Here is a 10,640-nt window from a genome sequence, read left to right as displayed (position 1 = left end):
CGTGGCGGTTAGCGTGGCGGTTAGCGCGGCGCATCGGCGGTTAGCTCGGCGCATCGGCGGTTAGCGCGGCGATTGGTTCGGCGGTTAGCGCGGCACATCGGCGGTTTGTTCGGCGGTTAGCGCGGCGCATCGGCGGTTGGTTCGGCGGTTAGCGCAGCGCATCGGCGGTTAGCGCGGCGCATCGGCGGTTAGCATGTTGGCCACACAGATCACATGCTCAACAGATTTAAAATTGTAAGATATTTTTTCCTTTTTACGTAGAATTGATTTGATGTTTATTAGGGATTAGCCGGATAGTCTTTTAAAAGGAGTGGATCAGCGGTTAGCATGGCGGATCAGCAGTTAGCACGGCGGATTAGCGGTTAGCACGGCGGATCGGTGGTTAGCATGGCGGATTGGCTGTTAGCATGTTGGCCACACAGATCAGATTTTTTTGTCTTAGCTGCCCTTACATGCTCAACAGATTTAAAATTGTAAGATATTTTTCCCTTTTTACGTAGAATTGATTTGATGTTAGATAGATTAGGGATTAGCCGTATAGTCTTTAAAAGGAGTATTCATTACGGATACGAGTATGAAATGAGTACATTTTGTCATCATCTGTACTGGTGAAAATGCTGATTACGTTCCTGTACTGAGTGAACGTTTACTTTGAATTGGCTAAGAAATAAAGGAGTACTCAGCAACCAAAAAATGAGGCAGAATAAGAAGATAGAGGAAAATGGCCAAGTAAAAGAACATATGTGTGAATGCTGAAAGGAAGCTTGGGGGGGCATGGCTCCACGGGGTTGCCCCCTCCCCTCCCATCCCCCTCCGACACCCACCCCAGACTAGAAACAGGCAGGTTGGAGGACAACCAGCCCCTGCTACTGGTGAAAGATCACACCATACAAGGGCAGATGGCCACCGGGGGCCACACAGCGGGCCCAAGGCCGCCCCCAAGGCCGGAAAAAAAAACCCAGCACCCCATTCCAACTACTTGGCTCGGGGAGGCATGAACGTCGGCTCCGTGGGGGGTGGGCAGCACGCACCCTTGTGTACCTACCTCATTGTTGTTGTGACTGCTGGGGAGCATGAAAGTACCCCACCCCCACATGGCAATGGCAGGATGACCCGACGAATGAGCAGACTCTAAATCAGGGGTGGGCAAACTTTTTGACTCGCGGGCCGCATTGATATGACAAAATTTACGGGGGGGGGGGGGGGGGGCGGGCAGACTATATATTTTACACGTAACAGTCCACCTGGTATTATTGTATCTGTAAAATTGTCATGCAATCTGCTATTATTATTTATTATTTTATATTTATATTTAAATATTTTGAAAATAATAAAATATTATAATAATTACAATAAAATAAAAATAATAATTATTATATTATTATTATGTAAAATATGCAAATATAACAATAATATTATATATAATTAATATAATAATTAGCATTAATATAATAATTAGAATAATCATAATAGTTCTAATAATTATTATAATAATCTAATAATAATAATAATTATTATTATTATTATTAATATAATATAAATATAAATATATTTATATAAATATATTATAATATATTTATATATATTATAAATTATAAATATATACATATATTATATTTATAAATATATAAATATAATAATAATATTATTATAATAATTATTATTATTATAAAAGAATTGGGCGGGCCGTATTCAAACACTTGGCGGGCCGGATGTGGCCCCCGGGCCGTAGTTTGCCCACCCCTGCTCTAAATGGTACATGGGTATGAATGTGAATGTTTTGTGTCTGCGATTGTCGCCCACCAGTCCAGTGTGTACCCTACCTTTTTAAAAGTGGGTGTCCAAGTTGTCAGCGAGTGCCTTGTCATGCTCTTTCTGCACCACAAGCAAACAGTATACACTTAAGAACATGGTGCATATCCTCTGGGGGCGTCTGTGCTGTGTTAGAATGCATGTGGAAGATGGAGTGTGTGTGTGTGTGTGTGTGTGTGTGTGTGTACGCCTGAGCATACCCAGAGCACATTTGCATAGCATCAAGTCAAGCAGCTCGGCTGGGCAGCGGAGCAAGAGAAGAGGACGACGGCGAAGGAGGGCCAAAATGAAGGAAGCAAAAAAAGCGTCTGAAGAGTCGAAGAAATGCAAAGCGCGGCTGTGGAGGCTGTTCCCTCACCTGATCTTGTGTCTGTCTCTGGTCTTGTACGCCGTGCTGGGAGCACTTTTGTTCCAATACATCGAAGGAGGCATCACGTCCCCCACCAAGCTGGAATACCACGACTTCTTGGCACGCGTTATCTGGCGTGTCCAGAACCTTACCAGTACGTGGGCCCGATATTGCCCAAACGCTACCCAATCCCAAACCCTGAATGATTGTATTGTCTTTCACTTCAGATAACTCGTCATACAGCCACCAAAATATTGTGGAGGAAGTGGAGCACACCATGCGAGATCAATTCAAGACCGTATGGCTCCAAGAACCTGACAAGTGGACCTTTGCCGGCTCCTTGTTCTTCTGCTGCACTGTCTTCACAACAGTTGGTAAGTGAGACCTGATGTCTTCCTCACTTATTCATCAGCAAGGTAGTGTGTGTGTGTGGGGGGGGGTTGGCGGGTGCCGCACATTGCATACCAATACACTTTATGCCAATTTGGGCTGTCCCTCCGTTCAATTATTGCTCACTCGCTCTATCAGGGTTTTCAAAAATAAACACCGGATTTTCTGGACTATAAGTCGCTCCGGAGTATAAGTCGCACAAGGCCAAAAATGCATCATTAGGTAGACAAAAACATACATAAGTCGCACTGGAGTATAAGTCGCATTTTTGCGGGTTTATTTACCGTATTTTCTGGACTATAAGTCGTTCTGGAGTATAAGTCGCACAAAGCAAAAATGCATAATTCGGTAGAAAAAAACATACATAAGTCGCACTGGAGTATAAGTCGCATTTTTGCGGGTTTATTTACCGTATTTTCTGGACTATAAGTCGCTCTGGAGTATAAGTAGTACAAGGCCAAAAATGCATCATTTGGTAGAAAAAAAACATACATAAGTCGCACTGGAGTATAAGTCGCATTTTTCGTGGGTTTATTTACCGTATTTTCTGGACTATAAGTCGCACAAGGCAAAAAAATGCATAATTAGGTAGAAAAAAACATACATAAGTCGCACTGGAGTATAAGTCACATTTTTGCAGGTTTATTTACCGTATTTTCTGGACTATAAGTCGTTATGGAGTATAAGTAGTACAAGGCCAAAAATGCATCATTTGGTAGAAAAAAAAACATATATAAGTCACATTTTTTGCGGGTTTATTTACCGTATTTTGTGGACTATAAGTCACTCCAGAGTATAAGTCGCACAAGGCCAAAAATGCATCATTAGGTAGAAAAAAAACATACATAAGTCGCACTGGAGTATAAGTTGCATTTTTTGCGGGTTTATTTACCGTATTTTCTGGACTATAAGTCGCTCCGGAGTATAAGTCGCACAAGGCCAAAAATGCATCATTAGGTAGAAAAAAAACATACATAAGTCACATTTTTTGCGGGTTTATTTACCGTATTTTCTGGACTATAAGTCGCTCCAAAGTATAAGTCGCACAAGGCCAAAAATGCATAATTAGGTAGAAAAAAAAAACATACATAAGTCACATTTTTTGCGGGTTTATTTACCGTATTTTCTGGACTATAAGTCGCTCCAAAGTATAAGTCGCACAAGGCCAAAAATGCATAATTAGGTAGAAAAAAAAAACATACATAAGTCGCATTTTTTGCGGGTTTATTTACCGTATTTTCTGGACTAAGTCGTTCCGGAGAAAAGTCGCACAAGGCAAAAAAAATGCATAATTATGTAGAAAAAAAACATACATAAGTCGCACTGGAGTATAAGTCACATTTTTTGCAGGTTTATTTACCGTATTTTGTGGACTATAAGTCGCTCCGGAGTATAAGTCGCACAAGGCTAAAAATGCATCATTAGGTAGAAAAAAACATACATAAGTCGCACTGGAGTATAAGTCGCATTTTTTGCGGGTTTATTTACCGTATTTTCTGGACTATAAGTCGCTCTGAAGTATAAGTCGCACAAGGCCAAAAATGCATAATTAGGTAGAAAAAAAACATACATAAGTCAGACTGGAGTATACACATTACATATACATATGCATATACATTACAAAGAGTGTGGAATTCCATCCCACAATTTCAGAACCAAGTTTCTCCGTCCAACGTCCATCCCGTGGTTCCACTGTGAATGCCATCCACGCCAGAATTGGTGCAGCTCAGCTCGTTAGAAGTCCAGTACTTAAATTCAACGTTAAATTCGTTAAATTGAGCTGAATGATTTGGTCCTTCTCGTTTTACCGTCTGCATGGAAAGTTGAGCAAGACGTGAGTCTGTTACGTTCGGTGTCAGCAGGAGTGAAGCAGCAGGCTAATGGCTAATGGCTAATGGCTAGTGGCTAATGGCTAATGGAGGCGGCAACAGGAAGCGCATGGCAGAAAGAGGAGATGAGAATGCTTTTACAGGCCCACAAAAAGCTCATGAGTGCGTTGGAGGTTAGATGCTTATTGCGTCGGATGTCAACTTAATTCAGCTCTTCACAACCGACGTTTGTGCGGTCGCCGCTGCACGACGCTGCACCATCGCAAAGTGTACATCCTTCACCCCGTGGACGTCTAAGGTCAGCATTTATCCGCTGACAACGAGCGTTAGCATCTGCATGAAGTCCTCAGTCATTGGCTGACTCTGACGAACTCGTATACACAAAAATATGATAGCGTGTGTCGCTATGAATGTGTTCCCCTTCCGGAAACTAACGTCAGGTATTCTGCATTGAGTTTTATGGATTATTGTGTCTGTCGTGATGTAATTCAAACCTACAATAAAAGCCTCTTGTCCCGCCTACTTCGGTACGGGACAAAAAAAGTTAAATTAAAATATTTTTCAAATGTTCAAAATTAATAAAAAAATTGTTTTCAATTATATTAGGAAGGCAGGAAGTGAACAAACGTAACAGTTAGAATAATAAATTATATTAAAAAAACTATATTAGGAAAGCAGGAAGTGAACAAATGTAACAGTTACAATAATAAATTATTAAAAAAAAAACTATATTAGGAAAGCAGGAAGTGAACAAATGTAACAGTTACTGATTGTAAAAGTACCAGATGGATTGGACTGGATTAAATTAAATTAAATTAAATTGGCAGGAAGTGAACAAATGTAACAGTTACAATAATAAATTATTTTTTTTTTAAAGAAATTTTTAAAACTATATTAGGAAAGCAGGAAGTGAACAAATGTAACAGTTACTGATTGTAAAAGTACCAGATGGATTGGATTGGATTGGATTAAATTAAAAAGGCAGGAAGTGAACAAATGTAACAGTTACAATAATAAATTATTTTTTTTAAATTAAACAAAAAATTATTTAAAAAACTGAAACTATATTAGGAAAGCAGGAAGTGAACAAATGTAACAGTTACTGATTGTAAAAGTACCAGATGGATTGGATTAAATCAAATTAAATTAAAAAGACAGGAAGTGAACAAATGTAACAGTTACAATAATAAATTATTTTTTCAAAAATTAAAAAAAAATTAATTAAAAAAACTTAAACTATATTAGGAAAGCAGGAAGTGAACAAATGTAACAGTTACTGATTGTAAAAGTACCAGATGGATTGGATTAGATTGGATTAAATTAAAAAGACAGGAAGTGAACAAATGTAACAGTTACAATAATAAATTATTTTTTCAAAAATTAAAAAAAAATTAATTAAAAAAACTTAAACTATATTAGGAAAGCAGGAAGTGAACAAATGTAACAGTTACTGATTGTAAAAGTACCTGATGGATTGGACTGGATTAAATTAAATTACATTACATTACATTAAATTACATTAAAAAGGCAGGAAGTGAACAAATGTAACAGTTACAATAATAAATATTTTTTTAAAAATAAAATTTAAAAAAATAATTAAAAAAACATAAAATTATATTAGGAAAGCAGGAAGTGAACAAATGTAAGAGTTAGTGATTGTAAAAGTACCAGATGGAGGGGTAGGATTTAATAAGCTTTGCTTCTTCCTACTTCTTTTGGACATGTGGAACTGGGAACTGATTATGGGATGCATTCAATTGGAATCTGATGCATGTTCAAATGAAATTAAACCATTAGCATTAGCATTAGCATTACCATGACCATGACCATCTCCTTTGCAGGTTACGGCCACATCTACCCGGTGACCCTGTCCGGTAAAGTGGTGTGTGTGCTGTACGCCATGGTGGGCATCCCACTGATGCTGTTGGTCATACTGGACGTTGGCGACTTCCTGGCTACGCTGATGTACAGAGCGTATGTCAGCATTCACGCCTTCTTCAAAGTTCTCCGCTCCCACACTTGGCCGTCACTGAGGGCTCGTATGAAAGCGAGGGATTCAAACCAGTGGACCGTAGAAGACGGCGTCACCGTTTTCAGCCGTGACGTGGTGGTCCGGGAACTTCTGGACATGCGGGAAGTGTTGCAGAGCCAAGTGGACGTGAAGCACAATTCCATGCAGCTCCAAAATAATAAAGACATCTTTGAGAAGATCCTCGCCAGGGAGAATCTACTTCGGAAGAGCCCCCTGCTGAGGAGCCTCTCCTGTCCGGAATTGAACCGTCTGCCGCCTCTTCCCACCGGATTTGCCATCTGGGATTTCACCGGGTTGGGGGATAGCATGGAACAGCTGAAGGTCCCGTTTGTGTTGATTCTCTTCATCGTCTTCGCTTACATTCTTCTCGGAGGTTTGATCATGCCCATCTGGGAGAAAGAGTTCAAAGGGTTTGATCCGTACTACTTTTGTTTCATCACCTTGACCACCATCGGTTTTGGGGACTTGGTGCCTCACCATCCCAAGTACTTCATGCTCACCTCGCTCTTCATCATCGCGGGGATGGCGATCATGTCCATGGCGTTTAAGCTGGGCCAGACGCGCATCGTGAGCTGCTACCGCAAGTGCATCAAGATCATCGGCAAGGGAAGCGGCGACGCGACCGCAAAGTGACAAAAGTGCCTTTTCCAAAGAAACCGACGTGGAGGACATCTTTGTTGTGGACACTTTGCATGTTGACTATAACCTCAGGGCATCCACTCACGAGTGGACCCGTCGGGTTTCACATCTCATCCAAACAACCTTGAATCAATTCCCGTATGCAAGGGGGTCTCAAACACGCGGCCCTAGTTTGAGGCCCCCCGCCTTGATAAGAAAGTTTAATGTTAGTGCGACCCGCGCAAGTTTGATATGGATGCTGTATGGCAGGGGTGGGCAAACTACGGCCCGGGGGCCACATGCGGCCCACCAAACGTTTGAATCCGGCCCGCCAGTTGCTTTTAAGTATTTCAACTTTTAACATACCAGCTGGCAACATGACTTTCAAGTCGGATGTCTTATTCAGTAAAAAAAAAAAAATAATAATTCAAGGCGTAAAATTATTAAAACTATTAAAAATTATTTAAAAATTATTTAAAATTATTAAAATTATTTAAAATTATTAAAAATTATTTAAAAAATTATGAAAAATTGTGTAAAAAATATTTTAAAAATATTAAAAATCATTAAAATTATAAGCATAAAATCATGTGTGTTATATACATACATATAAATATATGTTCTGGCCCCCCGCACAATTTTGTTAACTCAATGCGGCCCATGAGTCAAAAAGTTTGCCCACCCCTGCTGTATGGTATCATGTACCCAGAAAAAATTATTACCTTTGATTAATGTTCATGTTAAAGGTTAAATAACTGTTAATAGTTATCCTCCCTATCCGTGTGGAAGTGGTAAGTTTTTGGCTATTTAAGTTGTTAAGTAATACATGAAAAAAAACTTATTGAGCCCTAATATAACCAGTAGTACATTGAAACATTCACACCAGGGGTCTCAAACACGCGGCCCGCGGGCCAAATGTGGCCCGCAGGACACTAGTTTGAGGCCCCCGCCTTGATATGAAAGTTTAACGTTAGTGTGGCCCCACGCAAGTTTGATATGGATGCTGTATGGTATCATGTACCCAGAAAAAATTATTACCTTTGATTCATGTTCATGTTAAAGGTTAAATAACTGATAATAGTTATCCTCCCTATCCGTGTGGAAGTGGTAAGTTTTTGGCTATTTAAGTTGTTAAGTAATACATGAAAAAAAACTTATTGAGCCCTAATATAGCCAGTAGTACATTGAAACATTCACACCAGGGGTCTCAAACACGCGGCCCGCGGGCCAAATGTGGCCCGCAGGACACTAGTTTGAGGCCCCCCGCCTTGATATGAAAGTTTAATGTTAGTGCGGCCCGCGCAAGTTTGATATGGATGCTGTATGGTATCATGTACCCAGAAAAAAATTATTACCTTTGATTAATATTCATGTTAAAGGTTAAATAACTGTTAATAGTTATCCTCCCTATCCGTGTGGAAGTGGTACGTTTCTGGCTATTTAAGTTGAAAGGAAATAACTTGACGGCTACCGTTTAGGTCGCTAGCTCTCTAGTTTGCGAGTTAGCATGTGTCTCAAGACGCTGCAGTTGCGCAATATGTTGTAATAACTGTTGTAATTGTTTTTAATTCTGTAAAGCACTTTGTGTTGCATGTCTTTGCAGGAAAAGTGCTCTACAAATAAAGTTGATTTGATTTATATCAGACATGAAAAAAACCGTATTGAGCCCTAATATAGCCAGTAGTACATTGAAACATTTACACCAGGGGTCTCAAACACGCGGCCCGCGGACCAAATGTGGCCCGCAGGACACTAGTTTGAGGCCCCCGCCTTGATATGAAAGTTTAGCTAGTTTGATATGGATGCTGTATGGTATCATGTACCCAGAAAAAATCATTACGTTTGATTAATATTCATGTTAAAGGTTAAATAACTGTTAATAGTTATCCTCCCTATCTGTGTGGAAGTGGTAAGTTTTTGGCGATTTAAGTTGAAAGGAAATAACTTGGAGGCTACCGTTTAGGTCGCTAGCGCTCTAGTTTGCGAGTTAGCATGTGTCTCGAGACCCTGCAGTTGCGCAATATGTTGTAAATAAAAAGAGTATAAATGTGACTATAGTCGTGTTTTGTCATGTCTACAGGGCTCTAATAATGCTTTGTTCATTTTAATCTGAAAAAAAATTTGTCTACCCACCAACTATATGTTTTATTATTATTATATTTAGTATATATTACTGATTGACTGATTTTCTTTATTCTTGATTTATTTTTCATCTTATTTTGTGCAGAAAAATAAAAATGAAGATAATTGAGAACAGTGGAATGTTTTATCAGAGCTTTTATTGTGGAAAATCGGAACCAAAGCAAAGTTTATTCATTTTTGTGTTTTTAATAAATGCGTTTTTTTTTTTTTTTTTTTGGAAAACCTGATACGGCGCAGCCTCGCCCAGACCTGAGCTCCAGTGGCCCCCCAGGTAAATTGAGTTTGAGACCCCTGGTCTATGCCCGTCTGGGGATGCTGGATACTCTTCCTGACGAATACTAATGATTACTAGTAGATGGTATAACTATAATTGTATAGTATAAAAAGTATTAACGTTTTTTTTGTTTTTTTTTAAATAAAGATTTTAACATTTGGCTTTTCTGGAACAGATTAATTGGAAAATTAATTAAAAAAAACGACAGCAAATTAATTAAAAATTGGGAAAAACGACTTGTTTCGGTTAGAGTCGGCCCTAACCAAGGTCTATAAACACGCCCGGTCAGACACTTGATGATGGAGATGTGTGTGCGTGTTTTTATGGCGGAGAGGGTGATGCGCTTACTGGGTATACGCTTAAATTGTCAAGCACTTTATTTTTCATCATTTTTCATGTCGGAATGAGCTTCATTAATAATTTGGTTCATTAAATTTTCTGTCTGATTGTCATTTTTAAAACTCACAAATGATGTACGTGTCAATTCATACATATTCAATTCATTGTGCAATTGATACTTCCACCACATGATGGCACTGTTTCCACTGATGTTACAGTGGATATATATATATTACTCTCATATAAGATACATATTATAAAACCAATGGTAAAAAAACATTCCCGAGAAATTAAAGTATATTGCATTTGAAAGCATGTGCATATATTTTATTACAATCATGGTTATTTTCATCTCAACAATAGTATTGCCAATCATATTTTGTAGTTTTTGTGTGATGATGATATGCTAATATTGTGCTTGGTAAAAGTTAAATCCAGTCCTGTCAGTTTAGTCGGAAATAATGTGGTTACGGCACGGCGGTCGAGTGGTTAGCGTGCAGACCTCACAGCTAAGAGACCAGGGTTCAATTCCACCCCAATTTGCATGTTCTCCCCGTGCATGCGTGCGTTTTCTCCGGGTACTCCGGTTTCCTCCCACATTCCAAAAAAAAAAACATGCTAGGTTAATTAGCCACTCCAAATTGTCCATAGGTATGAATGTGAGTGTGAATGGTTGTTTGTCTATATGTGCCCTGTGATTGGCTGGCCACCAGTCCAGGGTGTACCCCGCCTCTCGCCCCAAGACAGCTGGGATAGGCTCCAGCATACCCCGTGACCCTTATGAGGATAAGCGGTAGAAAATGAATGAATGAATAATTATTACTACTACTACTAGTAGTATGCTAGTATTAGCCT

The 10,640-nt window shown here is 39.4% G+C and overlaps 1 protein-coding gene across 1 annotated transcript; it reads left to right on the top strand.

Moving 5' to 3' along the window:
• Positions 1-1,587: 1,587 nt before the first annotated feature.
• On the top strand, positions 1,588-9,662 carry kcnk18 (potassium channel, subfamily K, member 18). Its single transcript, XM_058057588.1, has 3 exons — positions 1,588-2,315; positions 2,389-2,535; positions 6,222-9,662. Exons 1-3 carry the CDS (start codon positions 1,910-1,912, stop codon positions 7,043-7,045), a joined length of 1,377 nt encoding a protein of 458 aa, XP_057913571.1. The 5' UTR covers positions 1,588-1,909; the 3' UTR covers positions 7,046-9,662.
• The last annotated feature ends 978 nt before the right edge of the window (positions 9,663-10,640 follow it).

The sequence above is a fragment of the Doryrhamphus excisus genome, chromosome 19 (genome assembly GCF_030265055.1).
Source record: "Doryrhamphus excisus isolate RoL2022-K1 chromosome 19, RoL_Dexc_1.0, whole genome shotgun sequence".
NCBI classification, from domain to species: Eukaryota; Metazoa; Chordata; class Actinopteri; order Syngnathiformes; family Syngnathidae; genus Doryrhamphus; species Doryrhamphus excisus.
Note: the sequence above shows the minus strand (reverse complement) of the source record. Positions and strands in the feature narration are given on the sequence as shown.